Below are 18523 nucleotides of genomic sequence, written 5' to 3'. Positions count from 1 at the left end.
AATGTGCAGATATTGAAAAACGCGCTAGAACTTAGATTATACACATGCCTTATTGCTTTCCTAACGTTCATGCCTGTCCCTATGCATGTGTAGAAAGAGTACCAACCCTTTTGTGAGCGAAGTGAACTACACTAGTAACTATTCTTGAACAGTGACTGTGGTCCCAAGCTTCTTTCTGTGAAGGACTTCTAATACCAGTACACAAATAGTTCCCAGTTGATATACTGCATGAGCCTGCTTTGTGCAGGCAAATGAATAAGCTGCATAGAAACACGGCACTGCTGTACCAAACCAGACCAAATATACTAGTGGCACTGCACCAAAAAAAAATTCGCTCTCAAGAGTCTCTCTATCATGTCCCAATTTACTCGGTACAAAACTCTGTGTGTGTAAAAATATAATGACCCAGAACCCTGAAGAGAGTATGCAGGGAATCAATGGAGGGATCATTTTGATCTCTCAAGATCAGAATTGACTAAAAAATATAGAGAAGAGAAAGAGGTCAGCTGGAGAATCCAGCAGCAAAAGGAGAAGAGCAGCATTCCCTGCTTGCAGCTGGAAAGCAGAGATCACCAAACTGCCTAGTTCCTCACCAACCAGATTATCAGTCCCTTGCAGTAACTCATTTTGCATATTAACTTACGCCCCGCTGAAATACAGATTCATCCTCCTTTACCAGCAAGGACATTCCCCCTGCCCTCTAAAGTAGAGACTCAGATCCACTGTGAACTGATACTAAATTAACGCATTACCACAGATCATCTGAGAAGAGATTATCCATGCATGAGTGTGAACCCTTTCAAACATGATAAAAATGTACTAGCTGCGAACTGAAGCTTGGAATTAAAGTGAATTTAATGTACTATTTTAATTCTACATTTGCTGCAAACAAATGAAAACTGTGACTGGCAGCTGCAGTTCACCTGATGCGCAAGCACAGTGCATCAAGCTGAAGAAACTCGAGAATACCTCTGAGTCCTGCGGGCAGCTACTAATGAGAAAAAACACAACACAAGCAAACTGGCAAGAGACCCAGAGTCAAAAGCAAATCTACTATTCCCCTTTTTCAAACTTTTTAAGTTGAAGAAATAAAGCACTGGAACAATGAAGTGGTCAAATGTTCCAACAGAACATCACACAAATCTCCAGCCCTGTTCAATTACTCTGCTCCAGGCTCTCCTTCAGTTTCTGGTTTGCTGTTTTTCTACTTTTTCTTTTTGTCCTTTTATTCCTGTTCCTCAGCTACTGATTCTAGCCCAGCAGTGTCCATGAGCTATGCAATATCTTCTCTCCTTTGCCTTTTACACCTAATGAAAGAGTAAGAGCCCTTATCACCTGCATTTTTTCAGGCTGAACTATGACGTTGTGTACTGACACCTAGATGGATAGTACTTTGCAGAAGGCTGAAAAGAAAGCACAGGAATGGAGAAACTTGGTTCCTATGTTCCCTTTTATACAATGTCCAACTATTACAAAAAGCTGTTTTGAAAACTCTTACAGGAAAAAAAGCATTTCATGAACTTAAATCTCTTAACTTTCTCTCAAGAGACCGACGACATCAGCATCCCCATTTCAGCTACAGGTTATTCAACACACTAGAAGTCAGTGAAGAAAGAAGTGATACAACCTGTAAATTAGTTGACTTCACACTGACAAAGTCACTAGCACTTAGGTGCAGTGTTAGTTTAACAGCTATTTTCTTTAAGAAGTGGTTTTCACCTCCCTCCCTTGCTCTGGCCACTTGATTCCAAACTTCCTTAAGCTGGCTGCAGCACTTCTCACACTTTGCTCTGAAATGACTTCAGTAAGCAGGGTGCCAGAAAACCCTCAGCTTTCATTGTCACTTAGTAAATTTTACATTAGCTTGGCAAATGTAAGCAGCTCATAAAGTAGCCAGATGCATGATAATGCAAACACAAACAGCAAAAGTGTGTGGAAGTGGTGAGCAAGTAGACAAGACATGAACCCTTCAGCAACATCAAGCTATCAGGTCCCCTCTCCTTTCTCTTGGATCCCTGAGCATGAAACACTGGCCCTGAATAGCCATCACCAATAAAAAGCTTCCTGAGCATCTCAACAAACAAAATTTATTATCAAGAGAAAGGGAAGGGAACACGCTGCTATAGGTCTGCCCTCAGTCCACACGTTGTTAGTGCAGAAGAGGATTTGACAGAAGTAGGAGGAGACCATTTGCACAAGGAAGCTTTTTGTCAGGTCACATTAAGAATTTATGAGAAAGATAGAGACTTTCTAGGAAATTGCAGATTGGCATGACAATATGTCAATACTAATGATACTACCGTGTCATTAAGACATATACTTAACCACATACATTTTTAAATAGTTACTACCATATTTAAGCATCCTGTAAGTGTACATATTTATAATCATAAAACTATCATTTGCCTCTGCTCCACAAACTTCCTAACTTTATTTACTGTACTATGGGGTCTTGTTGTCATTATCTTTTTTTTTTTTTTTTTTTTTAAACCATCTTAGAAGCACATGTCTTTCTTTCCTCATTAAAAATTTCAGGTATGTAACAGAAATCCAGCTTCATCATCTTGCACTTTCCAAGTATTCCAGAAATGTCTGCCCAGTCCTCATTGGCTATAAAACAATTTGGTGGTTAAGTACATTTAAGTCTAGCCAGAGTTGCACCAGCTGTTAAGAAGAACTGCTACAGCTGCTATGCAGGAATTCATTTGCTGACCACTTATTTATGCTGTTGTTGCACCTTTAAATAAAGCTGAGGCAAGAATTAAGACTACAACAACAGGTAGAGAAGTCATGCAATATTTAACACTGGATTAAAATGCAAGTCAAATTCCCAGGCTGAGGACAAGCTGGGGTGGGGGGGAAGGGGAAGCAGGTGGTTTTGTTAGCAAGAAGGCTGCTTTACAAAGCAGGAAACTGAAAAATTAACTTCATACAGAATAATTCAACTTCTCTTAGGAACTTTCCTAGTACTTTCATGTAAAATGCAAGACTATAAATGAGAAATTATCTACTTGTGTATACACACATACAAAATATATACAAAGCCAGTACCAAAATATTTTAAATCACAAGTACTAGTTTTTTAATAGCATCTAGAAACCATTACTAAAAATTAAATTTGGACTTGTAATTCTCCCTTTCTGCATATTAAATGGAAAAGTTACATTCCCCAAAAAAACATAAAGCTCTTAAAAATATTTTGGCTACTAATGCATTCAGATTTTCTTTCTTACTAGGAAGAAAAAATGTCCAGATACTATTTAGCATTAAAAAAATCCTCTTGTATACCCTGACATCAAAATAAGACTCTTATATCCAGCTATTTTATTTAAATAAAATGAAAATATGCCAGAAATAGAAGTTTGAACAATGCAAAGTATTACATTTTGAAATGAAAGAACGTAGGCAGCCAGGTCTATTTTTTAGAAGATTATTTTTTTCTCACTAGAACTGTAAAATTCAAATAAATGCAACAAATGCAACCAATTGTTATACTGGCATTCATTTGATAGCAATGAATTAAGCTACCTAATCCTTTTCAGCTGGTTAACAGCATACTGCAAAGGGCTGTGAAGCTATTTATAAAGCTCAAGATATGTGAAGTAAAGGATGCCTAAATCACAGAAAAGAGCAGGTAGTCTATGGAAGACATGGCACTTGGCTGATATGGATGTCATCTTCACCTTTTATTTGCCTCTTTTACTTCCCTCCTTTTTTCTTCCCCTCTGAGTGGGTAAGGAGGAGATGGGACAATTCTTGCCTGTATTCTTATTTAACAGGCACTGGCTTCCCCTGGTTTGTTCAGACATTGCCCATTATCTAAAATACTTATGAGTATTTAATAAATATATATAAACATATTTATATGGACACCTAGATCCAGCTTTGAGCTGAATTGTCTGCCTGATGTTTGTACTTCAAACTCTGTCAACAAAGAAATAGAGGGCAGCAATACCAAAGTGTTCTCACTGGCAAAGCATCAGAAAAGTTTCAATAGTCTGTTGTGTTGCGTTTTTTTTCCTCCAGAACAGATAAGCATGAATGCATATAAAACAGAGCTTGGAATACTTACTTAAAGGACATGCAACACTAGGGGTTTCCACCAAAGCCAAAAATTGTGCAGATGGGTAATTGCCTCGGGGTAACAATATCCTTGCTGAAATATCCTTGGCTTTGGGTAATGTCCAACTTAAAGATAAGGAACAACACTACATCTAGCAGGAACAAGGGATCCATAATGAATTACACAAAGCTTGATTTCTTCCATATAGCTGTGTCACTTCCAGTTTTACTTGCTCATTTTAATACAGTGATTTATTTTCTGTGGTTTAGAATATCTGACTAAGGGATCAGAACTGAAGGACTTAACACTGGCAAAAAAAAAAAAAAAAGGTATGTGTTATTTGTTGTTTATTAGTATTTTTAGTATTCAATATATTTGCTTAATAATGATTGCAAAAGCTGCCATCCTTTAGAAAGGCTCCATAACTTAAGTACGAACAACAAAGGGTCTCCTGCCTCTGCCAAACACAGATAACCAGCAGCTGAGTAACACACAATGAGAAAGTGCTTTGCACTTACAGGAAACATTGCTCATACTTCACTTAAAAGTAATAATGACTTCTGATGGTGAATAAGGTGGAACTTATCCCTGCTGGCAATCTGTGGTGGCTGCAGGTACATTTTCCACTTCAGCAGAGGCACCAGGGATTGAACAAATACATTAAAATTTAATAAGCGTCAACAGAGTCTTATTTCATGACACAGCTGAAAAGCACAGCCACTGTCTCCCAAGATTGAATTTCACTGAATAGTACTAAAATTCTCAATTTGCCCATTTCATATTATGTAATATTCGGTCAGGTAGTCACATCAGTAGAAAACATCAGCTTTTGGTAAAAAAAAAAAAAAAAAAAAAAAAAAAAAAAGCATAAAAAGAAGTAAGATTCTCTACAGAGAAATAGTTAGTTTAGTTCCAGCTTGACTTAGGAGAGAAATCTCTGCATTTCCTTCTTATACTCAAGAATTTGTAAGGGTATGTAAATTATTTCCTTATGTAAAATTTCCTGAATACCAAGATGTTGTGCAGATAACAAAGACTCTACAGAAGTAAAGGATATACTGCTAGTTTGCAGACTGCAATGACAAATGAGTCACGAAAAAATGTTAGTCCTGCAGCAGCTGTTAAACATAGTTCTGGTCCTCAGATCAACTTCTATTCCTCCACCTTTCTGAACTAATTTCATATCTCAATTTTTTTTTTTTTTTTTTTTAAGTATAAGACATCAACGAACAAAATAATTGTACTGATCATAACATTTTAAACATAAACTTGCAGCCAGATTAGTATTAAAAGACCATCCTTAAAAAGAAAAATAAAATAATGAACAGAACCAAAAACTAACTCACCAGTAAGTTTTATTTCCTTCACACTTCGATTCACCATTGCATCAAGTTTCATAACCACTAATAACAACTTCAGCTAAGCTCCAAAAGGTGAAGCAGCTTAAAATCAACACTGAGAGCAGCAGCATCCACTGATAAAATGCTCAGTAAATACAGCTGTATCACTGCAGACTAGGGATATTTGGGCTAACGATCACATCAGGCAACAGCACCTGCCACATAATCAAGAACAACATAATGAACAAATGGCATATTTAAGTGGGGCAGAGCTCCCGCATGTATTTCTTAGACAAGCAATGCATCCCCCACAGAGTAAGCATACTGAAAGTATTCTTGAGCATGTTTTCGTGATTTCTACTTCATCATGGCATGGCCATATAATTCACAAGCTGAAATGGTGTTACCGACATTCTTAAAAAATGCAACGTATATTTTAAAAGGCTAATTTTCATCTTGAGTACCAAGATCCTGAGCAAAATTTGGGTGGTTAATTGATGCTGATTTCAAAACCTACAAAAAAAGTGTGCAACTAAAGACACCGCCTCGAGTAGTTATTCTGAAAGGATCAGTTTGGTGTGTTCTATGCAAAGCCATCTAGGAATCTGATATGGCAGTCGGAGTCACACCGACAAACTCCTCTCCAATATTTATCTTTAAGGAGCTCTGCAGAGGCCAAGAAACTAGAAGACAATTCAAGTTAATACAGCCTCATACCAACACATCAATTCTGAGCAAGTCTAAGAGACTGCTTCCCTGCCAGAGAGGTGGCTGGCTTTTTCCCTGCAGCAGGGGAGGGCTGGAAATATGCCTGCATGTCAACAAACATACAGCTCCAAAAGAATTGCACGTATGTTGAGACAGAGCTACCAAATGTGCCTGTAAGGACGATCAGGAACTAAGGAAGGTACGTGTTCTGAGAGGCAGGCCGCATCCTCACTGCACAACGGCTGCGATTGGACGTTTGAGTCAGGTATCTGTACAGACTAATCTGGCACAAGCAAGAGCTCTGTTGTTTTATTTTCCAGTGTGACTAGTTGAGGTAAATTCCTAGACTGGAACTGAAAGACTGACCTCAATTATTGGTAATGTAGAAGAAAATTGCTTGTGCCTTACTCAGCTAGGTCTTTAGTCCAGTAAGTGATCACTGTAACAGGAAAAGAGAGGACTAAATCAGCACTGTGTCTTTTCCACATCAGGAAAACACACATCTCTCCATAACGAAGGCAAAAATCAATGAAAACCTCCTTATTAAATACCATCTTGTAATCAAAACCATGACCCAAACTGCCAGCATCAATGTTTTCTGTTAAACGTCTCTTCCTTCGCAGGCACTGAGATTGTTGATTCTCCTGTCTATACACAACTCTCAACAAAACAAATTACACATCAGTACTGTGCATTAAATCTGTAGTTAAAATTCTAGAAACCACGATGAAAACCAGTAAACCACCTTTCATTAAAGGAAAGAAAAGACAGTGTTTATTGTAGGAGAGATTCCTGTCCTTTGACTGCAAGGGACATTTTAACATAGCATTTAATTACTAGATACCTCAAGAATTTTGCATGAGAAAGCTGAACTAGGTAGCCAAGTTATGCCACAAACTATATCTGGGATAACTGCGTATTACAAGTAGAACCCACGTATCAATTTGAAAGCTTCATGATCTGCTTACAGACTGCAGAAAATTAGCAGAGCAGCCATTTTTTAATGCCAGCTTTACCTGCAAGTGAAAGCATAGGGACGATTCTACTCACAAAGGTAAGAATGCAGCTAAACCTCAGCAAATATCAGGCAGCAAATGATCCATTACCTAATGTCAAGTAAAAACAAAGCAAGAGAAAAGTACTTTTCAAAGGAAAGGTTGGTATTTGAAGTCAAGAAACATGCTGCCGGTTAGCACAGAAGAGGAAGAACTTTGCTGTCTACAGAGAGACTGGGAATCTGCATTCCTTCCACGGATACTTTAATATTTAACAAACTACATCTTAATGACAGTCACAGAACCTTTCCAAATGATCCTTCATGCTTGGAATCATCAGCAACTAAACTGTGCAGTATATAAATAAGAAAGAAGTCAAAGGTTGTAAGTGTTAATTGATACTAATCTCAAGAGCGTGGCTATTTCTAATGTTGTTACAGTCCAACAGAAAAATAAGGTTCGGTACTGGAAGGGTCAAAAATCTTATTTTTAAAAAACACAAAACTTGCTCCAAAATAATTAAACTGTCACAGTAACATACAAGTAGTTCTGCCTTGCAGTTGTAAAGACCATTAATTGTTTATTTATCTTAAGCCATTTACTCATCTTATCCCATTGTATTTTAATGCCGTGGTTCACAAAAACCAAAGGGGGAGAACAGCAGGAAAAAATGTGCATGTCGCTAATCTTTTCAAGACAGTGATATGAAAGCAGCTTTAATTAGGAAGGAGAATCTGAGGGAGAAGCGAGAACAAAAAATTCTATTGCCAACTTTTTTTTTCTTACAGTCAGAGCACTTCCTAACATGTACCCATTTTGACACAACTAAATGAATTATTACTTGGTTTAAAAACTCTTTAAAGCATTGTGATAATTGTTAGACATCTCAGGAGATGAAAGGCATGAAGAATCTACATAACCTATGCATGATCCCTGCACACAAAAAAAGGGGAAAAAAGCAATCTCTCTTTACAGTATAAACTTCTTAAATTCCATTGTATTTATTTTGCAGATTAAAAAACACACTAAGTTTTTAGCTGCAGGAGGGAAATCCTTTGCAAAGCAATGCAGCACAACAGCACAACTCTCCATAAGACTGCAGCAAAGCAATAGCAGCACCCTCTGCTGCTGAAAAAGAGGTAAAAATGTTAACACACATTGCTGCAAGACAACCACCCCACCTACACACAGTATTCCAACCTTCCCTAAACAGAGGGAAGTAAACTGACCCAAAGGTCAGCATTGCTCTAGTTATCCTTTCTTTCCATGTATTTCTAAAAAAGCTTTGTTTGCTACTGACCTTCTGACAATAAATTTACACTTGCACAAAAGAGGAGCCACTTTTCAGTTTTCACAGGCATGAACTGCCCTGTGCAATCTTCCTTACAATAGCCACTTAATTTCCTTTAGTTTTAAAAATTGATACTATCCTTCCACACAAAACTGAAATTACCAAAAAATACATCTTTTATATCCTTGTGCTCTATGCACCAGCTCAGAACAAGCACCAGAGAGTAAAAAATTCTCTCCCAGTCTGCACGATTTGGGAGCTCAAACTAAGTATTTGAGCTTTAGGTTTGCTCCAGACCTTTAAGTCTGGAAATGTAAGCTCCCAGGAACGAGCCTGTGGTACGCGCTGACCTAGCTCCACTGCAGCCAAGCCAGCTTAGTTGGTCTCCCCGCCATTCCCCAGGGTCGACGGACAAAAAGAGCAAGGAGTGTAATGCTCACACTCACACACTCGCACCTCCCAGTGACTTTGTGGTCAAACAGGCACGGTGGATACGGAACCTGGAATCAGAGGTCACTGCAACCAAAGTGCACCAGTTTTACCAGAAAAATAAGCTGCTTCTCAACCCTTACCATTGCTGTATGTTATATATGAGAGGAATCAAATTATTAACTTTAAATAATGCAGTAAATGCTCAAATACAGCAACTGCTGAAGGGGTATCAATGTGGTTTTTGTGGTTACAGATCCAACTCTATACACCTCAAGAAGTTATTATTAGACATAATAATTTGGATCTTTTAGGTTCTGTATAATCTTCAGATTGTTCTCCTCAATCTGCCAAAGACCAGCTTCAGACACGCAAGCAGGAGTAAGAAAGGAAACATACCTTGATACCACAACTTGACCTACAGCACCTAACTGCTTTTGGTACTCTGGTATGAAGTACTTTTTTGTCTTAATCATAAAAAACTGTAACAATATTCACTGGAACACAACTAACCATTATCAGGAATATTTATTTTTATTTTTTAAAGTGACTGTTTCCTAACTGAGGTAGCTTCAACATAGGACATAACATAAATTTTAAATAAAGGAAAAACTAATAGATCAGTTAAAATTTTGTGGTAGCTTTGGTGTAAGTGATCATGACTTCTTTTTTCACCATTCTGCAATAAATTTCAAGTCCATCCCAAAGCCAAATAAATCTGTAACTTATTTAAACTGTATGGGAACATTTTCTAAGATAATCAAGATGTCATTACTCCTCTAAGAAAACATCAAAGCAACTAAACAAAAACAACTCATCTTGATGGAAACAAAGCAATTAAAAACAACAGATTTAAGTATACCGAGGATGACAGCTGTTAATATTAAAGTTAACATTAAAAACTAGAAGTTGTAGAAATAGTTAAGCAAACAACATCTAAAACAAGCAAGGATGTTAATTTATGTAAGCTATTTCCCAGTGCCAGTAACTACCAGCTATGTTTTCCTGTCCTTGCAGTGTTACAGAATACCACAATTACTGTGGGATAAAAGCATTTAAGGGCAGTTGCTACGAAGTATCTGATGTATTGGAAGTTTCTGTTTGCTCCTGTTGTGGTTTAACTGTAGCAGAATCATTCCTAAGGAACTCAAGTGATACAAAGTCATCAAAGGGAACTGGCAATGGATGCTGTGCATACCATGCAACCAGCAAACAATCAGCATCGAGAGCACGTTCCTGAAAGCCTTGCATGTATTACTTATTTTACCCTACCGTGCTGTTTTGTATTTTTATGTAACAGATATGACAAACAACATTTGACAGGAGATAGATTGAGGGGAATGAAAATTAACTGTTAAGAATCTAATGGGGGTACACTGGGTACAAGAAAACTATTCACTTGAACACACCCAAGCATCAATTCAATTTTCTAGTTGCAAAGAACACAGATCATACTTACAGAACAGAAAGCTCTCTGAAAAAGTCTTGCATCATGTTGGGCAGAGCAGCCGGACATGAAATCCCAATGCATTGCTGTGGTCAAAGGTGTTAATGTGATTGTTTGTTACGTGATCAGGTAATACATAGTATGAATAATTTTTAATTAGCCTCCTTGCAACAACTGAGGTGCTGGCATCTACAGTTCAGATCAATGCTCAAAAATCAGTGTTAAGGGAAATACCATAATGAGGACAAGAATAGGAAAATACGTCTGCTGGACACAGTGTCCTAAGTACCTACATGTAGGAGACCTTTCAGGAGTGAACTCGATCACTTTATCACAGAATCACAGAATTTCTAGGTTGGAAGAGACCTCAAGATCATTGAGTCAATGTACACAACATAAAGACACAAACAAAATAAAGACAAGTTAAACAGCTCTTCAGTTCAGCAGGAAAACAATAGAATACAATGGTCAAAACAGACACAGTAAAAAGGCAGAATAGAATAAAAGTACAGAAATTTAAACACAATTCACTGAAACGACCAAGAGTTCTGACAGATCTGCCTTGCTGGACTGTTTTCTTTTATAAAAAGCAAAAACATTTGAACAATCTGCTTTAGCTTGCACAGAAGTCAACACAGATCAGCCTAACATTTCAAGCAGGGGACTGTAACATAATCACAATGACCCTTCCAGATTCCTAAGGCACTCCTGGTGAATGCAACAAAGACACTCCTGTATCCTCTCATTTTAAGGGCACACACCCTTCAGTCATAATATTTTCAGTACATTATGGAAACAATTACTGCAATTGCTTCCATGGAACAGTAATATCAAGCAAATATTTACATATTTTATTTATATATAATCCTACATATTGTGTAAGCATACATTATAAATATATAAAAACATTTTCATATAAATGTTTTAGCAATTTTGATTGAGTTTATCAGCTAGAACAGTCAGCTTGCTGCTGCCAGGTGGACATCTAAGATGATGGGTGCCCAACACAACTGGCATATACTGTGTTACTTGGGAACCTTGCCACATCCTTAACATCACATGATTCCACAGGCCAATAAACAAAACGTAAAAAAAAAAAAAAAAAAAAAAAAAAACATTACAAAGAGACTTTATTCAGTAGTTTATAAGGAAAAGAAAAACAGAAAGACAAAGAACAGATATCCAAAAGTTCATATGAGTGCACAGAAACAGTTCACAACTGTAGCAGTTGCTGTTTTACTCAGTCACGCTCCTATCCCCTGATAGTTGGTACTGATGAAAACACCCTGTATGTTGCCAGCATTGCTCCATACAGCTACATCAAGCTAGCAACTGCGTTGGATCAGCAACGTATGCCTCTGAGCAGCAGGGTTTACATCTGACATAGAAACAGCAGAGCGGCAGATTCAGTCCCCACAGCTGATACTGGTGGCGCAAAGCAAGCTTCACAGGAATACAGAATACAGCAAGGGAGCCCATAACTCAGCCAGAGCGACAAGAAGCAGAACTGTACTAGACTACAAATGCTGAGAAGCATATCTGAAACACTAAAAGTCAGTCTACGAGGTTTGAGTCTCCTGGGATGAGTCCATCTCCAACAAGTACAAAAAGAAATACTGCCGATGAACCTACAAATACCCCTTTTTCTTCCCAAAAGCAGCATATTCATTAGTCATGAATGAATTACCAGAGTAGAAATAAACATGCTCTGGCACAGCTGTATTTCTACAATATTTCCTAACACAGAATGCGTTCCTATAGTTAGATTTTGTTTTATTAAGGAATTGATAGGAATTAATGAAGCATTACTGCATAACCATGACCTCGAGCAGTGCCAGCTCAAGCAGCTTTCTACCTGTGCTGCTCCTTCAGGTATACAGTTAAAACTATCAAAAATAAAGTCACACCATGAATCAGAAACAATTCCCAAAGATGATTTCCACTACCTAGCTCCCCAAACAGTTCTTGCAGGAGCACAGCCTGAGGGCGCAGCACAGATGAAAATGGCCAGCACTGCATGGAAACAAAATGCAAAGCAACTATCAGACAACACAGAAATTGTGTATCTATACGAAAATCTCTGAGACAAGCTCCTTTAGGCAGAACTTCCTTGGAATATTGATTCATATTGAATGTGCCATAAAAAAAATTTTGAAAATTGCATTCATTACTAGAGATGATTAAAAAAAGCTTCAGAACTGATCATGTTCTGCTCAGTTCATACGTATTTTGAGTACGGTTAGTTACAAAGAAAAACAAAGCTTTTGAGTCAGAGACTTTACATGTATTTCTGAGTGTAAATATATCTTACATTATGTATCAAGTCCAAACTGGATGGGTGCTAATTGTTACACAATCATCAACAAGTAACACTGAACTTTGGAAAACCAAATCATCAGATTAAAAACAGCACGTAGAAAGCTAACTGAATGACATGAAATTTGACTGCATCACAGCATTTCATTCCAAGTTAGAAAGCGTACACTTCAGAAGCTTGAACAGTAGAATTATAAAGTTGTATCATTTCCTAAAAAAACACATGAAAACATTATGACTTTTCTAAACAAACTAATCAGCAATACCAAAAACGTATTGCTGCAGCTTCAAGCAAATATTCATCCTATTTACCTGTTCTGGTGCATCTTCAAGTCTGATTATCAATACATTTATATTCATAGTCATACAAATAGGGAGCACTGTTAATTGCTTCTGTGTTTGTTTTTTTTTTTTTTTTTTTTTTTTTTTTTTTTTTTTTACATCAGTTTTCAGAAAACCGAGTATATTATAAGAATTTGAGGGGTTTCTGTTTTATTTTGAAAGGTGGAAGGAAACAAAGTGTTTTATTACCAATTTATGATGATTACAAAATTAGCACATAGGCTTAAGAACAATGCTCTTCCACAACGCCACTTCCCTGCTCCTCCCTTTCATTAGGCAGTATCACCGCTATCATTATTCTTTCAGATTTTGCTGCTGCTAAAAGCTAAGATAATTCTTTCTTCTTGAGGTATTCGGAAAACATGGTGAACTCCTAACAAACAATGGATCTTAAATGTTGGGTGATACTTGTAACAATAAAAATGCTATTATTTATTTTCAAATTGTTGTTGCAAACTGGAAATTTTCAATCATTTAACACAATTTACAAGCTCCTTTCAAGTAGCATGTCATACAGCATTATGCAATGACTATAAATGAATGATTCACTATTACGTTCTTTTAAATCCATATGTTGTCAATGAAATCACCGTGACCTGTCTAGAAGGGAGAACGTTGAGTTCCTGTAATATTTCACACTAACTTTTCATGACCAACACTTTGAACTAGATCTCACAGACCACCACATACACACAATTGCTTACCTTCTTTCTTGCCTGCTTTGAAAAAGAAAACATAAATAACCCCTGGAGAGTCTTATTAAGGGTATGAGTCAGCATATGAAATACTTTTTAAAACAACCCTGTTCTTTTTAAAATAGTCTTTGAGAGCTCTAGTCCCTTAAAACAAGTACTTATTCATGTCAAATGCCTGCAGATTTTCTGATTATTAACAGTGAAAACAATACAGTTTAAGAATTTATGTAGTCCACAAACTAAGTTCTTTAGGAAACAAAGTCTTGGCCTCAGTTTAAAACCTCAGTTTAAGTTTATATATAGATATTATTTTCCAAAATCCAGAGTTAACCAAGATTAATAATAAAAAAAAAAAAAATCAGTTTCTCACCTTTGTCTTTGTGTAGAATGGTGATGACTGGTGAATGGGCAAGTCCATGAGGCTATTGGAATTTGTGACACTGTTACTGTTCGCATGTTCATCTTCTCTACTGCTGTCATCAGACTGATCAAAATCATCACTCTCCTGGTCCATTTCCTCCTCCTCTTCCACCTCCTCCTCTTGATCACCAGCATGTTCATCATCATCTTCCTCTTGGTTACAAGTGGATTCTTCATCCACTGTAATAAGTCTATTGTTATTTTCTTCTAACTGTTCCTGCTGGGATTCATGTCTGTCATCAAATCCAGGTTCTTCTCCTCCTATCTCCCCATTCCTCCCAATGTGCTGCTCCTCTTGTTGTCGTCTTTGCTGCTGCTCCTCCTCTTCTACAACCCGATTCATCTGCTCCTCATCTACTTGGCTTGAGGAAGCATTACCTCGAAGAGATCCACCAGTTCGTCGCCTCTTGCTGCCCACAGAGAGCAGTTCCTGATTCATTTCCAAAAGCCAGCTTGCTACTTCTTGGACCTTGGCTAGGCTATCTGAAGATGCAAATGCTTTCACATTCTAAGGAGACAAAAAAAAAAAAAGTGGAAAATTACAAGCTATATTTTTGATTAGATGATGCATAAAATATCACTGCATTGTACTACTCCCAACAACTTGAAATTCCACGCAACAAGGAGCAGTTTCAACTTCAGACTCAATTTTTTCAGTTCATTGTCAAGCTTTTAACAAGAGAGTCATTTCTACTATCATATAGTCTGAACATGATCTCTGTAAAAACTAGATTCTGCAAAATTCCTAAGTTTTTCAGAACTACCTGCACGTGAGTATACATGCCAAGAGAAAACAACCAGCTTCTTAGCTGTGCATGGCACCCCGTGCTCAGGTATACACACAGCACACCTCTTACTCAGCATGTTAAGCTACACAAGGGATTCAGAAAGCACAACGACAGCATTGGAAAGGAGCACGAGTGCCCCATATCACAGTAGGAGCAGTAAAGGACTTCGTTTCCACAAGTCCTTCAGTAGAGGAAGACATTCTTCAACCCACTCTTCTCCCACCCACACATGCACAAAAGAACAACTCCGTATCTTCAGAAAGTCTACCACCTGTCAGTTTGTTCCTTTGTTTTGTTTGTTTTTAAAATCAGACCAGAAAACTTTAGAGGCTTGGATGACAGAGGTCTGAATAGATAAACCCCATCTTTGCTCTATGATATTTTTAAAAATACTAAATTTATTGCTGAGGTGACTGGAAGGTCCCAGAAACCATAGCTCAAGTCATTTCATTGTGTCTTAATGTAAAAGCCACAGAAACACATTTACAGATGGTTTTAAAGTCTTGCTTTGAGAGGAACTCATAGATGGGATTCTGAACACCTGCCTCCTCTTCAGCACGGAAGCAATACTTAAATCCCAAAGACATGGTTCTCAGGTTTCCACATATCTAACCACATGACAGTCACCCCCAAATAAACCCTCAAAGCTGAGAAGCTGAAATGTGTTCCAAGCAAGTGTCCACTAGCAATTAGTTCCACTCCATGAACTAGCAGCTCACAATAAAAGACAATTAAGCTATACACATCAAGGCAAGGACATGAAGGAAACAGCAGAGACTGTGCTGACTTCTGCTTTTACCAGGGGAAAAACCCAGCAGGGCACTGGGTTGCACGTGACCCAAACCAGAAGCTAACAACTCCAACCTTGAGTGCAATGGGCATCGGAAATAAACATGTTTAATTTTCTATACATACTAAGTAGTACTTGAGAAAGATGCCATTAAGAGAGCACTCTAAGAGATGCATTTTCACTTTTTTTTTTTTTTTTCTTAGCATATTTGAGTGATGTTTATCTCCATTTCATCATGCAATTCAAATGTGGTTGTGAATACCACCTGACGCTAGCACAAGTTATTTATCAGGCTTGCTACATAGTTTAGGCATTATGAATGTGACAACAGGACATCTTACTTTCTCAGAAAAAGTGAGAAGATCTTGATTTTTTGAAGTACTTAAGTCACTTAAAAACCAATACTTAAAAGGACTATATAAGAATCATAGAATCATAGAATCATAGAATCATAGAATATCCTGAGTTGGAAGGGACCCTTAAGGATCATCAAGTCCAACTCTCGACACCGCACGGGTCTACCCAAAAGTTCAGACCATGTGCCTAAGTTCACAGTCCAATCTCTTCTTAAATTCAGACAGGCTCGGTGCAGTGACCACTTCCCTGGGGAGCCTGTTCCAGTGTGCGACCACCCTCTCTGTGAAGAACCCCCTCCTGACGTCCAGCCTAAATTTCCCCTGCCTCAGCTTAACCCCGTTCCCGCGGGTCCTGTCACTGGTGTTAATGGAGAAAAGGTCTCCTGCCTCTTGACAACCCCTTACGAGGAAGTTGTAGACTGCGATGAGGTCTCCCCTCAGCCTCCTCTTCTCCAGGCTGAACAGGCCCAGTGACCTCAGCCGTTCCTCGTACGTCTTCCCCTCAAGGCCTTTCACCATCTTCGTAGCCCTCCTCTGGACACTTTCCAACAGTTTCATGTCCTTTTTATACTGTGGTGCCCAGAACTGCACACAGTACTCGAGGTGAGGCCGCACCAGCGCAGAGTAGAGCGGGACAATCACCTCCCTTGACCTACTAGCGATGCCGTTCTTGATGCACCCCAGGATACGATTGGCCCTCCTGGCTGCCAGGGCACACTGCTGGCTCATATTCAACTTGCTGTCTATCACGACCCCCAGATCCCTCTCTTCTAGGCTGCTCTCCAGCGTCTCATCGCCCAGTCTGTACATGCAGCCAGGGTTTCCCCGTCCCAGGTGCAGGACCCGGCACTTGCTCTTATTGAACTTCATGCGGTTGGTGATCGCCCAGCTCTCCAACCTGTCCAGATCCCTCTGCAAGGCCTTTACGCCCTCATTTGAGTCCACAACTCCTCCAAGTTTGGTGTCATCAGCAAACTTGCTCAAAATACCCTCTATTCCTACATCCAGATCATTTATAAAAATATTGAAAAGTACCGGTCCTAAAATGGAGCCTTGAGGGACCCCACTGGTGACCGCAAGAAATCTACACCTTCACTGTCTAACAGTTTTAATTTCCACTGCAATTCTCTAGTCACAAATGAAGCTTAAGAGTTTTAAACATTCTTCAGTATCACCAGCTTTATTTTAAATATATGCAACTACCTGTTTAGGACGTACTTGCTGAAGTTGTAAATGCTCTACTTGTTCCTAGAATTTCAAACATACTTTCAATTTTACCTATAAGCAACTAACATGAAAGGTTAGCATTAAAATAACAAATCAGATGACAATAATAATTATAAAATGCATCAGATTCTGCTAACTGCTTAAATAACAAAAATACTCTACTGTTACTGTTAATAACAGGCCTAAATGAAATTCCAGCCAATCAAAAAGACAATATGCTAGTTTTATTATGGATTTTTAATTATTCCTCCATTTTTGCAGTGACCATCAATTCACAATGTTAGCCTCAAACACAACTTCCGTTTCGCTCTGTATCTAAACAAACTCAGCTTGTTTTTTTCCAGAAGCCTATAAAATGCATTATCAAAATTTAATTACAAGCAGTGCTACATCAGAAAGCATCAATATGCAAAGAGGTGATACATTTGCTGAAGCACAGATGGATGTACGTTATCTGAGAGATGTGAAACATTAAAGCTGCCTTCTGTCACGCAAGTGCTTGCAGAATTAACTGCTGCCAGCTAATACACAAGATGTAACCATTTCCATACATAAGGTAGATATGGAACAGTAAGGGGTTATTATTTTGCAGGGTGAAGACTGCCAGAGAACTAAGATGCTGTGTTTTCATCTAGCACCGGGCCTCCTTCACATGTACTCTGAGCCCCATACTTCTATCACATAATGATTGAATATCCCAAGTTGGAAGGGACCCCACAAGGAGCATGGAGTCCAACATATCCTCAGATTGGTACCGGGAAGCTCTTGCTTTTCCTGCCCACCTCAGACTTGAGTGAGAAATTCGGACAGCCACCGAAGCGTGACAGGGCTGCAGCAATGCCTGCATATGCATTTATCATGCAAACCTCACTGAGCTGGGCCAGCAACTCTGGCAGGCAAGGCTCAGGGAAGTTTCCTAACACTTTCAGCAGGTCACTGTATGGAAATACAGGGAATCCCTCAGGAAAACGTAAATCCTGGAAGGGAGCCAACAGTGAACACCGAGCCTCAGAACACACCTCCATCTACATTCAACATTAAGTGCTGCTCACACTGAATTCTTCAGCTTTATCCAGAAAATATGCACAGAAAATAGATTGAAGAAGTAACCCAGAAAAACAGTAGCTCAAAACCAGCTGTAAGAAGTGCTGAGGATCACCAGGGAAGTACAGGGAAATTCCTCAGGACCGACAGCCGCAGCAGGCTCCGCTCCGTGAGGCGAGCGCCCCGCGGCCTGCTTTCCCGCCAAAACCTCTCCGTCCCCTCAGCAGATCTGAGAACCACTGCACATTTTTAAACTTATAAAAACATAACTA

The 18523-nt window shown here is 38.6% G+C and overlaps 1 protein-coding gene across 4 annotated transcripts in view; it reads right to left on the bottom strand.

The window, feature by feature from the left end:
• The window catches only part of FBXW7 (F-box and WD repeat domain containing 7), a 164950-nt gene that overhangs the window by 81893 nt on the left and 64534 nt on the right, over positions 1–18523 (bottom strand). For all 4 annotated transcript variants that reach the window (XM_082758779.1, XM_082758782.1, XM_082758777.1 and 1 more), the window contains exon 2: positions 13997–14554. In XM_082758779.1, the coding sequence (XP_082614905.1) occupies positions 13997–14485 (489 nt within the window). In that variant the 5' untranslated portion in view covers positions 14486–14554. The remainder of the gene's footprint in view (positions 1–13996; positions 14555–18523) is intronic.

The sequence above is a fragment of the Aythya marila genome, assembly GCF_965140915.1.
Source record: "Aythya marila genome assembly, chromosome: 4".
NCBI classification, from domain to species: domain Eukaryota; kingdom Metazoa; phylum Chordata; class Aves; order Anseriformes; family Anatidae; genus Aythya; species Aythya marila.
The sequence above is the reverse complement of the archived record's forward strand: the minus strand, read 5'-3'. Positions and strand labels throughout refer to the sequence as shown.